Source organism: Cyrtonyx montezumae, unplaced genomic scaffold, assembly GCF_038088225.1.
Source record: "Cyrtonyx montezumae isolate F1298 unplaced genomic scaffold, pur_monq_1.0 scaffold_4, whole genome shotgun sequence".
In the NCBI taxonomy this organism is placed as follows: domain Eukaryota; kingdom Metazoa; phylum Chordata; class Aves; order Galliformes; family Odontophoridae; genus Cyrtonyx; species Cyrtonyx montezumae.
In genome coordinates, this window is record NW_027072045.1 from 17,438,244 (window position 1) to 17,454,014 (window position 15,771).

Genomic DNA, 15,771 nt, shown 5'->3' on the forward strand with positions numbered 1-15,771 from the left:
TAAACTGCAGATTGTTGTTTTTTTTTTTTTTAATAAAACTGTTAATACTTTGAGAGCCATTGCATACAAAAATAAGACAAAGGCAGGACATATTGGATTAGGTTTTTAATCCAATCTTGCATCATTACATCACTATATACAGAGAGAGAATAACCAAGAGAAGTTATGGCTCAGTAAATAACCAAAAGTATTTTTATAAAAGAATCTGCAGTATATATATATATATATATATATGTATGTATGTATATCTTAGTTAACTGATCTTAAGGGTAGCTTAGATTTAGGAAGAAGCTGTTCTGTCACGTCTTCAGTTTTGGTTTTCTCCAGCATCACTGCAGCTCTGTTCTCTTTATCTTTTTTGTGACTCCTTTTGTGCTGGAATTTAAAGAAAACTTCTAATAAATTTTGCATGTTAAGAAAATAGAAATTACTTAAAAAGACTTCTTGCTAATGTACAATTAAGAGCAGAGCATTCTGAGAAAATAAGTTAGTAAAACTCTTGAAAAAGATTTCTTATATTGCATTTACTAAGGTTATTTATTGTAGACATCTGTCAGTATACCTACTTAAGGGATCCATTACAAGTATACATAAAAGAAACACTAATATATCAGGTCTACAATGATACATTGGTGGAATAGAAGGGTCAAAAGCAAGGTAGAAAAAAAATCAAGAGAACTAATATTTTTATCAGGATTCTAAGAAAATGTATTGTATTAAATTTTGGCTTTTCCTTTAAATCAAAGGCATGTGCCTAGCAAATCATGGTATTTTTCTAGGTTGTGAGAATGTATTATTAGATGGTTATTTTAGCTGAAGTTTAACAAAGCATATTCTACAGCAGTAAAAGAAGTGAGACTACACTGAAGACTATCAGCAAATGATTTTATGCTGCAAGTCTATTATAGAATTCTAACTTTCTTTCACTGTTTATAATACCTATGAAAGTTACCTGGAAAAAAGGAACGCCCCCATTTGCATGACAGCTTATGTTTATATCCACTAAGAACTTGCCACAGTCAAGGCTTTCACTGGATTCTTGTGTCCCTTCCTCCTCAAGCAGATCCTGAAACAAAAGTGTTCAGAGAAATTAATGATGTTTGAATTTCCTACACGAATGGAAGTGCCGCATCTCTTATAGGTCTTATCATGTCCTGCACGTTTTTGTCAAACAGAAATGAAAGCCTCTAAACAACTATTAAGGTCTCCCCTTATTTTTCAAGTTTTTTTCTCAAAAGCTCAGCATGCAATTCCAAGTACCATGCAGGAAGGCTGCAACGCTTCTGGGTTTCTAGTCAACTTTCCCCAGATTAAAAAAAGACAACACATATTTAGAGATGTAAAACCTTCCTTGACATTTTTGTCACTCGTGTGCATACCTCATCAGTACTCCCCTCCTCTTCCTTTATCACACTGTTTAGCATAGCATCGAGTTTTAGTTGCTTTTGTCTCAGTTGTTCCAGTAGAAGTTCCCTGGGTTCTGTTTTCACCAGAGTGACTGGATAGGAATAGTCTCTTCTCTGTGGAGTTGTCCCTTTAATGAAGATGGTATACTAATGAAATATACCATTAAACACACAAAGCAATTGCTTTAATTACAGATCATCTGTTTTACATTAACTCAATACAGAAGTCACACTTTCTTCAGTCAACCTTTGCATTCACCTTTAAAAAAAAGTACAAGATGGCCAGCTGCATTATGTTCCTATCAACCTCTGATCATGAGCACCACAACTCAAATTGCTTTCCACAAAATTATTCTGTCTCCTCCCCTGCTTCAAATACCTGTTGGAATATCCACTTTAAGATCTTCTTGCAGGAAACCATTAACCTGAGTCAGACCACACTGTGCTTCCTCATTAAGTGCCAGCTTCTGCTCCAGAAGTACCCCCTGATCAACTTTTATTTGATCAAGAAGACCATTTAGTATCTTCTCTTCAGCACTTTTTTGAGTATCAATATGGTGGGCAGTTTCAGCTATTGCTTTATCACAGTTTTCTCTGTTTTTCTAGAACAAACAAACAACAGAAAAAAACCAAAAAGCACAAAAACATCAAGTTAACAGGAAAGTTAAGGTTATGGCCTCTTCTCTAAGATGTGGGTGCATGGTTAGTGACATGATCTGAAACGAAACAAATATGAGACCTCAAATTGAGAAGTTTCGGTGCCAATTTTACATTCTCATTTTGAGAACTATCTTCACAAGAGAGTCAGTTTCTTAGAAAGTATGATCATTTCAGAAAGCCACTCTTCAGACTAAAAATGATGCCACCTGGTTCAGAACAAAAGTCTTACATGTCTATACATAACTGCACAAAATTAGGATTTTTAAGGGAAAGTGATAAAATCCTACCAGGACCAGAAGCTTTATGCATTTCTAGAGGACAAAGAAGAAAGCATATTTTGTCCTTCCCACTGGAAGGAATTGCCTGAAGTTTTCAGCAGCAAGAGTGCCTTCCTTGAGACTACAAATGCATAAAGCACTTTAACTTTCTTGAAGTTAGCAAAACAAATTGGATTTGTCTGTTTCGTTACGTTTTATATTTTATCTCTGCCTAAATCTCCCCTGGACACTACCTGTAGTTATGTTTTAGAATTAGAGCTACATACTACAAAAGAAGTAAAAAGCTTAAGGTAGAGATGGAAGGATAGAAGTTAGCCACATGGGATTGACTTTTTTTTTTTTTTTTTTTAAGTTATTTGTACTACTAGTTTAAACTCCTACTCAAGTTAAATAAATACATTTTGATGAAATAAAAAAGCTTTAGTTAATTAGCATGAGTACACTGTGATCAATACTTCATTTTGTACTGGTTATAATTAAGAATTTTCCCCTACAAATTCTACTGCAGAAGTTTGTCTCCAAATATTGCATTAGACTACAGTAGCTTAACGTACCTTTTTAAAACACATAAATTGTTGTTTCTCATCCCTGAAGGACGATAACTGCTGATCAGTAAAGCTGGCTATCTGAGCAATTGTATGTTCAGCATGTTTATCAGCTTCCTGAGACACATTTCCAAGATTGATGAGAAGTTGCTGACAGTGGTCAGTGGAATCTTCCAGCATCCTCTTGTTTTCACCATTTATAATCCTGAGCTCCTTAGAAAAATTATCCATAGATGCAATAAATTTGCAATGATTAGAAGCTGTACTGCTGACTAGGTCTGTAGTTTTCCTGCAACAACAGATGTTCAACAATTCAGAGATTTTTGCAAGGTCGATTTTAACATATTATGCTTTAGTTTATACCAAAAGTAATCTTTTCCTTACAGGCGAACATTTTCTTGCACAGCAGTGATGGTGGTCTTCAAGCTTCCATTTTTTGCCAGTACACCAGCTAAATTCTTCTGAGTCTCCTGAGCAAACAAGTCAAGCTGCCTTTGTAGCGAGGACATTAATTCAGCTGCACTCTATTAAGAAAAGTCATACATCTTACTGGTATTCTTCACTAACATTAAGAAAGGCATTTGCATATCTTTTAAGAAAGATATAACATACTACAGCTTTATTATTTTGAAGCCTAAGTTACAATTTTTCAGTAGATGATAGACACTTTGCCTCTGGAGATTTATGCAAGGCGTATAAACTGGACACGTTCATAGCAAGGGTAACTCCTGTTACTTTCCTACATAAGATACCTAAAGTTGCACAACAAAAGTTGAAAAGAAATAGGATCACTAAGCCACTGTCCTACCAGTGTTTCTGAAACAAATACCAGGGTTTACCATTTCAGAGTTTAAATCAAAATAACATGCAACACTAAGTTTTCTCCTTACTCTAAGGGTACCTTTGTATGTGCTAGTCTTGTCATTTCCACTTCTTCTCTTAAGTTTTCACAGTCACTCTGAAGCTGAGCAAGAACATCAGCTGTTTCCTCCTGTAATTTTTTCAGTGTGAGGGAAAGATCTTCAAAGAAGGTATCCATTTCTTTTTTATGACCTTCCATCTTTGGAAAAAAAAATAAGGTAAATGTTAGAATTATAACATTCTAATGGGGATGTTAGCATAACTTTTTACTTCAAAAAAAACAAAACTGTCAAAGGCAAATGAAGTACTGTGGATAAATGGTAGCAAATAACACATAGAATATCCTGAATTTACAGAATGGCACTTGTTACGGACTTTCCTAAACAAAATTCAGCATGCTTATACTTGACTGAGACTAGAGTAAGAAACAACAGGTTGTAAGCCACATACTAGCTGCTGTTAAAGCTTGAAAACCAGTAATCAGCCCCTAGATGAAGTGAGTTTATTTCAGATGTGATGCAAATGACAGAAGAGAGAAATTTAGTTTTCCACCTGAAACCAAGGGTTTCTTATCAACATAGTTAAGAGAATTAGAGTGGAGCTACAGTTCAACAAAGAGTTAAAACATAACTGCCAGGGAGGTGGTGGACTCATCATCCATGGAGGTGTTCAAGAAGTGTTTATATGTTGTACTGAGGGACGTGGTTTAGTGAGAAATATTGGCAATAGGTGGATGGTTGGGCTGGATAATCATGCAGGTTCTATGATAACATAGACCAAAAAAAAAAAAAAAAAAATGAAGCATAGGATTTTTATAAGTACAGCACTGTCTATGCATATCATTATCATATACTAACACATTCCCCATAATGAATATAACTAGGAAAAAAACATTTGGTACAACAGCAGGAGAAATTTGAAGTAGTACTCATTTAAGTCAGCTGTTTCAGTCTTCTATAATACAGTAGAGACTATACTAAGAATATTATCAAATATCTGTTACATGTAGCTTTATGAATCTACATTTTATCATTCTTCCGCAGCATTTAGGTAGAATGATGTAAGTGACAGAATAAAGAAGATAAAGCCAAACTAGGTATATAAATACTAGCACTGCAGAAAAGGGTATATATACAAGTTACATAGAAGAGAAAAGCACAAGTGAAAATCTGTGTATTACCTTATCAGCTACAGCTGAGTATTTTTTCATGTTAGTCTGAAACTGACAGTTTAAGCCCAGGACAAATTCTACCATTGGTGTCAAGCTATTTATTGCACTTCCTAATCCAGATGCATGCTCCTCCTAGAAAGAGCAATAGGAAAAAAAAAGTAAAACAAAATAGGAAAGTCTTTTCAGTACATTTGTAAGAAGCTATCCATAGTCACATGAATAAGTCTATGCGCTCTGCAGTTAGCTTTTGCAATACATGACAGCTCGTGATGGGATGAGAAAGGAAGAGGGACACAATCATGGCCAGGTGTTGAAACAGACAAAGCATCAGGAAAAAAAAAATAGCACCTTTTCTGATTGTGGACAAATTGTCCTGCAAATACTGCAAATAATGAAAGAATATGTAAATTTACTAACAGTTAATCTCAGGAGCTCGTCTTTATGATTAAGCGACAGATTCTCATGTTGTAACACTTTTTCAGACAAGCTGGACACTTCAGTAGACACCAATTCCTTAAGAGAGGCAAACAATTCTGATACAACTGATGTAAGAATATTAGCTGCTGAAGAACTGGTAGACAAGATGTGACCTAAAAAAGAAATTGTGAAGCGTTACGAAACTTACAGTTTCATTCTAAGATACAAACACTCGTTATTGCTCATCACCTTATTGTCTCTGACAACTTGTGAAGGCAGAATATTTTTTAGTTCATAAAGCATACCAAGAAAAGAGTCAAGGTATACAGCCGAACATAACTACTACTCCTAGTTGATCATCCCAGACACATTATTATGGAATCACTACATTGTTTAAAATAAAGCTTAATCTATTTACTAAAATGGGTACATTTCAAAATACTGATCTTTGATACTACTTCTGCAAAGTATCAGGATGACCCTCACATACAGGTACTACACTTACCGACAAAGTTTATGTAAGATGTCAACATCTGTTGCTGCTTCACACTGTTTTCATTAACTGAATCTCGCATTGTGTTGAACAAATCAGTCATCTGTTGTGCAAACATATTCTGGACAACAGCATTGTGCTGATCAACAGCCTTCTTACGGTCCAGTTTTGCATGGAGGCCAGATACATCTTTTGTGGTTTCTTCAACTGTATTAAGCAACTAAAAAAATTTTAAAGTTACTTCAGTTGATATTTAAAGCATAAATTCAGTTAGGAAGAACTCTAGATCTAAGTTGAAAGTGATGCAGATGTTTCCTTAAATGTCAAATTACAACTGTCCTTAATCTTGTGCTATGTCACCTATAGTCTTAGAACAAGAAAAATTTACCTACTGGATCTTATTTTCCCCAACTGTCAAGTTTTAAAATAGGATATCTTCAGAACTTTGGAAATAAAAATATAATTAACATAGAACAGTAACCAAGAAACTCCCAGTCACTTCAGTTTTTCTGAAAGCTATGACAGTAAATATATTTTTAATTGAACTGAATGCAAGTGATTTCCAGTATTACTTACATGATAATTAATTTAGAATTTGAAAGTATAGTAGAAGTTCGGTTTTGTAGTTAGTGTAAATGATTCCTGTACCCATTTATCTCACAAAAACATTCCACAACCCACATGCAAAACTGAGCACCCCCTCCCAAACTTTCAGGAATCTGAATAGAAAGAACTTTATGTGTTGAAGAAGACACAGGATTAATCACTTTGCACTTTAAATAGCAGGTCTCTGTTTCTAGCAAGTCTGTTTTGAAAATTAAGACAAGTCATAACGTTAAAAAAAACCCTAAATACCCTCTAAATAAAAGTGGCAATAGTTTCAGTTACTTAGTGAGTATTAATGCACATGTTCCTTGCATACAATAGCTATAGAGAAACAGCTTCTTGCTATTTCTCTACTGTAGTTATGCATAACTTACTCCATTTTAGGGTCAGGCTTATGCATCTAGTTAGGTAAACTATTATTCTGCAAAACAACTCAAAACAATAGATACTGCAAAGAACTGAAAACCTCATGAAAAGCTAGCTCTAGACTGAGCAGCAGGCTGCTAGATATACTGGTTAATACTTTCAGAGAGGAAGCCTTGCAATCTCTAAGTAGCTCCTCACCATAATAGTTTTTAGAGGGTCAATCATAGTTTTCAAACCTTAACTTTAGTAACAAAGATTTCTGTGAACAGATCGTAGAACCTTTCAACAGATAAAGTTATTCTTGCAATTAGATGCTAGGAGAGTGATAACCTTGCTAGCTGTGCCATGAAGTTTCTGTTCAGCATTTTCCAAAACTGAAACCACATATTCTTCTTCAGCCAAATGAACTTTGGTTTCTTGCAGATCTTTTTGTGTTTCTTCCAGTTCCTTTTCCTTGATTTCCAGATACGTTTTACACTGCTCAAGTTCATTTTTACTAACTGTGAACAGTTCAGTTACCTACAGATGAAGACAAACATCAGTAAAGTAACACTGCTTTTTGTAAGTTCAACAGCAACTCCTCATCTCTCTCAAGTTATGCCACAATACTAGAAAGCAGTTTGTCGTCTACAAAAGCAAGTTCCAGCTATAAGGCTCAGAAGTTTTAAGCGTGCTAGAGACTAAAAGAATCTTTATTTACTCAAAATATCACAAACTGATACTGTTTTCATTGTGATAATCCTTCGTTTGCCTATTCAAAGTCACAAGACCAAACACTTGTTATATCACTATGAAGGAATCCCACTAACAAATATAAGCTGATAAAATGAGGAATAATCAGTAAAAATGATTAAAATGTAAGCCTGGTTACATACACTAGTTACATATTCCATTTATTTTAAAGAGAAAGCTCCAAATTTCTGCATATTCTTAAATTGTTAGTGGGAGTTCATCACCATTCCTTCTCTCTCCTCGTTCTTTGCATCTAAGCAGATAACTGGCAACTGAGATAATGCTGTCTTGCAAGAAGATTTTTGCTGAAAACCTATGAAAATTAAAGGCTGTTTTAAATGTTGAAAGTTTTAAAAATCAGTAATGCATTCTGAAATTTTGTGTATGGTATTTGAAATTCTTAACTTCTAAGATTAAAAAGCTTCCACTCTACTAATTATTAAGAATGTTCAAGACCAAAATTTTTCAGCCTGTTACTGTTCAAACATCTCCTATTCCTTCCCTCTAGACATCTTCTCTTTATTTGGGGGATTTAAGCCACACTTGAGAAAGGGCACTTACTCTTTTCATCTCTTCCTCCATGACACTGATTTTGTCAATATACTCTGCAATTTGTTCTTCCTGAACCGTCAGCTTTCCATTAAGGGCTCTAAAGTAAAGATTAATAAGAACAATAATTAATAGTAATGAAGCTGATTTTCAGATCAGCTATTGGTGTCATACTGCACGTTTAGTGATTTCAAGAAGTATCATTTAATTCAGTGCTAGAATTTTCAATTAATACAGACAAGATTAACGACAGCTTATTTTGCTTGGGGTGAAGACTTGTTTATACAGAAAGTTTCAAAGAGAAAGTTATCTTATTTGCTCTATCAGCTTATATACATTAAATAAAAATGCACGCTTGTTAAGTTTATGGGAAGTTCCACAAATAAAGTTCTTAGTGCAAGCAAATTTCATGTAATAACTAATTGCTAAAGAAAGTGACTGGATAGTTAAATCTTCCTACTTTAGCTTTATGAAAACAGATATGGAAACATTTCTGTATAAGGATAGGAGCCAATATATGTTGTTAGACATTATATAGCAATCCTGAAGACATACTCAAAATTCTCAAGGGAAATATAGACTCCATTTTTCTCACGTGTAGCAGCAAGGTCTCGTTTCAGACGCTCAATCTCTTCAGTATATTCCTGCATCAAGAAACAACCACATTTCAACTTGAATATTTACCCTTTATTTTCAAAGTTTTCCTCAACAGGTATCTCACAAAGATGGAATTATATGGAAGTTTTGCACAAGCACAGAAGTATGTTCCAGAATCTAGTGCTTCACCTCTGCATCCAAATAAATTCAGTGTAGCAGTTTAAATTCATATCATTGCACATACGTAGAGTATTGAAGCTTCCCACTCAAATTATGCTTTGTTCTATTTAACAGATTATCTTGGGAACTGCAGCTTCTTTAATAGCTGGTTCCTCATAGTGCTTTTTCATTCATATTTACTAACAAGTTTGCTTAAAGTTAAGCATTTCCTAGCATTTTTCTGCTAATAGAGAAATCCAGAAAAAAAAATCCAGTGTTATTTAGTAGACCTTCACTGTCTGGTTAACAGGCAGTCTATATGCAGTCATGCTACTAGCCATTGCACCCTCTCCAGCTTTAGTTTCAGCAATAGCTTCAGTATTTGCTTAGTGTTTAACACTGTACCAAAGAGTAGCTTAGTAAAGCATCATCTCAGTGATTAAAATCACCTCAGAAAAGCACAGCTAGTCGTCAGTTTCCCATTTTCATAGCATAGTTTCTGCTGTGCAGGAATTCACAGAATCAAATATATTCTATTTTTACAGTAATCAAGTAAATATATCTAACTTACTTTAATAAGAGCTTTTTTGGTCAGCTTCTGGTTAACTTCAGGCTTGTTCATTATGTTCTTTGCCCTGTGGGCATATTCTAGTGTACTCAGTGTTTCCTGTGATAAACAGATACATTAGGTCAAACTGAGGAGAACATATTTTTGGAAAAAAAACCCTCACCAAAAACACACATTTTAGGAATAGATATTAAGATTAAAATTTACCTCAAGATTTATAGATGCAGGAGAAACTGTGGCAATTATTGATGTTTTTGTTCGTCCTCCAAGAGAATCTTGAAGGATTCTTGTGAGTTTAGATTCCCTGTATGGAATATGTGGGGCTCTTTCTACTAGAGCAGTAATAACTCTTCCCAGAGTCAGGAGAGACTGATTGATATTTCCAGCTTCACGAGCTCTTTTGTCAACTGCCCCAGATCGACCAATGTTCTCACTTCCTGCAAGATCAACCTGAAAGAGGAAAGACATGTTTCTATCTCAAACCACCACAAAAAGTGCTTGCTGTGTGGCAGATCACAACACATGTGAACTAATGTGTTTTGTTCGGGAGACTGTAGGAATGAAATGTCAGAGACATTTTAGGAGTGACAAACATTTTGCTAAAAAAAATAGGTTCATAGGTTCATTAGGTTGGAAAGGACCTACAAGATCATCTAGTCCAACCATCCTCCTATCACCATCCCTACCCACTGAACTACTAAATCAAATCCCTTAGCACCTCATCTAAATGCTTCTTGAACAGTGATGTTGAAATGATTTCTTTGCCCTTACAAGTGTTTGATTCTTAAGAAAATGAGGTTACACTGTTTAGTCCATTACTTTAATATTGTCATCAATTAAATTTAATTCAAATACTTACCAAGTTTAGCTTCCCAATTTTAACAAGTTCTTCTCCATCTATTGTCGTTTCTTTCATATGGATGGTAATCGAAAATACGGAGTGGGAACGGCTATAAAAGAATTCAATTTCAAACAAACGTTCTTTAAGCCAAATTATCTGCTTTCTACAAGACATTACTTCAGGTTAGTTATCAGTGCTCTTTAATAAATTTATGAAATGCATAATAAATTTAATAATTGCAGCCCATTAATTGCTACATACACATTTCCAATCCAGTAAAATTTGTCTATTTTTGTCTCTATACACATAAGGAAATCATAATTTTTCAGGCTTGAATACCAATCAAGCTTCAACCAGGTGCTTCATTGATGCTTTTATCTTATTTCAAGTGAAGCTAACAGAAATACTTGATGTTGATATTTCTATGTTCTCAACTCACAGACACTTCAATAAAACTGGCTTGCACTTTCTATAGCCAATACAATAGGAACAATTTTACTTAACATGGGATAAAGAAACTTAGTTACCAGAAAATCATCAAGAAACTTAATCTAATATTGAGACGTAGAAATTCAATTTAGTTTTCATTCAAACCATTAAGGAAGCTTACATTAAGTTTTAAAAAAAATGTTAGCTTGAGATTATTTCTTTAACAAACTATCACAATAGGAAGATAAGACACAGTAAACCACAGAAGTCATGGCAGTTTGAAACCAACTTGCTTGCAATGACAGACATGAAATCTGCAGTTCAAGAGTGAGAAGTCATAATACTGAGATTTTTACTAATGTGTCTACCAGATTCTGACTATGAGCTGCAATCATATGACACAGCCTGCAATGCCATACAAAAATCTGTCTTTTTTATTCCCAACTTCTACAATATACCTTGTGCATTTTCAGAAGCTAGTCTTATGCTGTAAAAAACAGATCTGAACATTATTTTATAAGTTCAGTTTCAGAAACAAATCTGAATATACCACTTCCTATTGCTGGTGTAGAGAGGAAGGGACACATGTCAGACACATCTAGATTTTTTTCTAGTGAGCAGAACCAGGAAAAAAGCCAACAATAAACCAATAAAATCCCATAGTAGCTAGATCAAAGACAATACATCTCTACCACAGGTATATCTGCTATACATAATCAATATTTACTGTAGAGATTATTTAACCCATGCTAAACCATACAGCATATTTCAATGGTACCTGTCAGACATCTTTTGTTTCCATAGGAATATAAAGTTTAAAAAAAAACAACTACCTGTTTAATTTTGAGTTATTAATAAATTTCAAATTCTACATCAGACTAAGAATATTCTACCCCTCACAATGCACCTGGATAAATGGAATTTTAGGACTACCATTTTAACTGTATATTTGAAATAGCATGCAGCCTTGAAACAAGAGCTTGTATCATCACATGCCTTCCCAAAAGCAACAGCTTTCTAAGATGAGACTTCCACATTCCACATACCTCTTCATACACGTACAGAATACAAGAAAGAGAAAGTTTCTTGTTACAGTTTCCTAACCCACACATGACAACAAACTTTAACATACAAACTCAAGATTAGGCAAAGTTCGCTCTGGCTTCAGCAATTTTTACCTCTTCAGTAAAATCTAGTTTAATAGAATGAAAAAAAGTTTCTGAAACAGGCAAGATTTGTACCTGGAATACGCATTCATGTAAGTAGCTGCAGTTGTTCTCTTTGCTGCACCCCTTTCCAGGATCTGATAGACTTCATTTTTGTTGTGTACAGTTACCTCCTCCAAGCCTTTAATAATTACACCTCTCTGTCAGAAAAGAAGACATGTTCATTCTACCTCTTCAGTCTCAGAAGCCTTCATATAACAGATTTTGGAAGACTGCACTTACCTTGTTTCGGGGGTCATCAAACATCTGCAGTCTTTCTCCAACATCAGGAGTAGGATTCAGAAGATCAAAAAGCTCCTCATTATATATTTCCAAAAGAGAGACTTTCACTGAAAATTCAGTGCCATTCTCTGTGAGCTTTTCAAATATTTGATGCAGTGTACGAGGTATTATACCTGCTAATGGATCCTACAGATTAAAGTGAAAAAATATATATATACACATATATATACACACAAATATACAGAAAAGAGACAGGGGACGGAGGGAAGTAGTAGCAAATTTCAGCTACAGTAGTTGGTCCACTGGATACAGACCAAAATACATTGAATTAAGATTATTTTCTGTACAATTATTAATAATACTTATACATATACGTTAATGATGTAAACTTCTAGTTTTCATAAGTAATGAGAACACTTGTTAACTTACTAATATTTACCAAAAGTCAGCTTCAGTGCTTGAAAGGAACTGACTTTAGGTTGTCTTTAGCTTTCTGCAATATCTGCTTTTGTATCACACAGTACAGCTATAAGAGAAAACTCATGAGTAACAGTGTACCTCTTCCCATGTGTACTCCTCGTTGGGTGACCGTTCCCCTTCCATTGTGAAAGTCTTACCAGTACCAGTTTGGCCATAGCTGTAAGAATGAAAAATTAAGATGTAAATTAGAAAAAAAATTAAAGTGAAATTTTCTAATAATAATTAGTGGGATACTCACGCAAACACTGTACAGTTATAGCCCAAAATAACTTCATCCAAAATGGGACACACTACACTCCGGTATACATCAATCTGCTTTGCCTGAGCTCCAAAAACCTGTCAGAGCAAAGACAAGTTCCTATTTACCAGTACAGTAACATAATGCATCACAGAGTGCAGACATCAGACTATACTAATATACTGGGTTATATCTACAAGTCCCCAGCTTGACAAGCAGTTACCATATCAAACGTGTAAGTCTTTTTGGACATCTTGTCTGTGACTCCTCCAGTGCGGACACTAACTTCTTTTCGTGCTTGATCACAGTCTACAACAGCATAGGAGTTGGCTTTACGTTCCGAGGCATTAAAAGGCCTAAAAATAGAAGAGCATCAAATGAATACAATTGCTAACAAGAGCATGAAGCGACAAAGCAGTAGTATCACTCCATTTAAGAATCCACAAAATCATAATTGAGCAAAAGAAACATTAAGTGAGTTAAACAAATACAAGGCCTTTAACTTAAGGAAAAGTAGCACAACTTGCTTCCCAGACCTTGTTCTCTTTCTCTTTGCTACAGTGCAACTCAAGCATCTATAGTTTTTCATGCATTTACATGGTTAGCTGTTTGTTGTTGGTTTTTTTAATAATAAACAGGTGTCCATAAATACATTTAAGACTACTGAGTTGTATGCATACTTAACTTGCATTTTAAAATGCCTTTTTTGCTAGATTTACCTATCCAATGAGGGGAGCAATTGAATGTTGCAAAGAGTTGTATAAATAAGCACCCCGAGGAAAAATGTACGCGTGATAGTTTAGGTAATAGTGAACCAAACCAAGGCACTTCAAAAATTTCCTATTTTTCCACTTATACAAAGAGTGCAGCCCACACACCTCTCATGAATGACAACTCCCTAAGCACCAGATATGCTAATACAACCCACAGCTAGCAGAACAGTAGACAGCAATGCTGGAATCTTCACAATGCTGACACATTTTAATAAAATCTGTGAATTCTGAATGGAATTCCGTAAGACAGAAAATAACACCTCTGGGTTTGAGGAACTAGAAGCCCATGTACATTTTAATTAACATTTTTAAATAAAGTTTAACAGCTATAGAAGAAAAAAGTTCAGTATTTTATCACTAAACTAAACGTGGCACATATAATCTTCCTTTAAGGGGCGTCAACAATAATCACCACAGAAAACACAGGCTAAATCACAAAATGTGTTTTTATATTTCATTCTGCTGTGTTACTGAGCTGAGTGGCTGTTACTCATAAAGGAACTCCTGACTCTTGTGGCTAACGTTTCCTCCTCATGGTAGCACTGAGGCTGAAGTGTTAGATTCTAGATAGCCTACTTGATGCTTCACCACAAGACGGCAAGGAGAGTCAGGCTGCTGTGATGACATCTTGTTCACAGGGGGAAGTTACAGCTTTGGCTTTGCCAGTTCTAAAATACTAGGAGGCAGAATAGTAACTGTAGTCTGCTTTGCAGTGATATAACAGAGAGTCAGACAAATGCAGACCAATGAATCACACAAATGATGTTTTGGTATGGGCCACAACCTTGCAATTAAGGGGCAATTCAATTAAACTAGAGCAAATGCCACTAGGCGAGCAGCAACTTTGCATGCCATGATGATGATTGGCAACAGGTTCAATCCCATGTTACTGAAAGGACGTTAACGTACAACAGAATCATCTAACAGTTTAAGCCGGAATGGACCTTTAAACACACAGTAGTAAACACGTTCAAAAGGTTTAAATTCATGTTTTATTGAAACATAGTGAACGTGTGGTTTTCGATAAGCTCAGGATCACCAGGCTTCAGAAGCAAATCAGGGACCACTGAAACGATTGCACCCACTGATCTGCAAAGCGAGCAGAGCTTGAGTGCTGCAGAAGGGAATGGGGAAGGAGCATTTACTAGCTTGCATACTGAGGCAATACTGAAAACGAAAACACTACTAAATACAGGAACAAAGTTTTAGAAAATAGAGACTATATCTCGATGTAAACCTTACTCTAAAACATAAGTCACAACAAAAGCAAAACACAGCTCTCATATAATCCTGATGGTGTCACACTGAGTGTAATCTTAACTGAATAGACAGTAGTGCAGTAAGGCTGAGCCAGAACAACGCAGCACTGGTCAGGTGGAAGAGAAGCCAATTGCTCAGCAGTATTTCAGATACAACTGCTTCAAAATTATTCGTCTTTTGCAATATCCTTGCCTTTCACCAAGGCTTACACCAGTCCCCTAACGCTCATCGCAGCGCCTTCTTACTTGCACTGCAAGAATTAAAAGACAGTGCCGCGTTTCATCGCTACTTCCACTGTGCGTTTGTAGAAGTAGAGCCTCCAAGCGAGAGGCACCAGCAACAACGGGTAAGCCAGGGTTCGTAGTGCCGGCACAAGAAACCACGTGAAGGCACTTCGGAACGTGACCCGGAGCAACGGTAACGACCTGCGCTGACTCTCGTCCAGCTCCCCTTACCCGCCCTACACGGCCTCATGATGGATAGTTACTACACCACTTTAGCAGCCGCCTACCCACGCCGCAGAACTCGTTGTGCAGCAGCCCCAACCCGCAGCAGCAAGGCCAGCAGCACGCTTCGTGCAGCTCCCCTCCCTCGGGTCCGGTCCTCACCGCGCTTACCTGCAGCGCACCACCACCTGGATGTTCTTGCCTTTCTCCTCCTTCTTCGAGCCGCCGCCGCCGCCGCTCTGGAAGCTGAGGGAAGCCATGGTGCGAGCGGACCGAGGACGAGAGTCGCTGCGCCGTGCACACTGCCTGGGCGCAGCTCAGGCCGAAACTGCTGCTCAGACTCAGCCCAACGCCCGCGAGCGCGCGCCGCCGCCACCTTCGAACCGCGCGCCGCTGCCGCCCGACCAATCAGCAGGCGCCCGCGGGGCACCATGGGACTTACTTTCAA

General features: G+C 36.4%; 1 protein-coding gene across 1 annotated transcript; it reads right to left on the bottom strand.

Annotated features, from left to right (window-relative positions):
* Positions 1-11: 11 nt before the first annotated feature.
* Positions 12-15,771, bottom strand: KIF11 (kinesin family member 11). Its single transcript, XM_065746746.1, is given in 23 exon segments — positions 12-375; positions 953-1,066; positions 1,380-1,534; positions 1,786-2,008; positions 2,899-3,178; positions 3,274-3,413; positions 3,791-3,949; positions 4,931-5,053; positions 5,339-5,511; positions 5,844-6,051; positions 7,134-7,322; positions 8,097-8,184; positions 8,640-8,728; positions 9,412-9,507; positions 9,616-9,858; positions 10,268-10,358; positions 11,920-12,044; positions 12,127-12,312; positions 12,685-12,763; positions 12,845-12,942; positions 13,068-13,200; positions 15,495-15,588; positions 15,591-15,771. Coding segments are annotated over 23 exon segments (3,378 nt in total). The 5' UTR covers positions 15,757-15,771; the 3' UTR covers positions 12-249.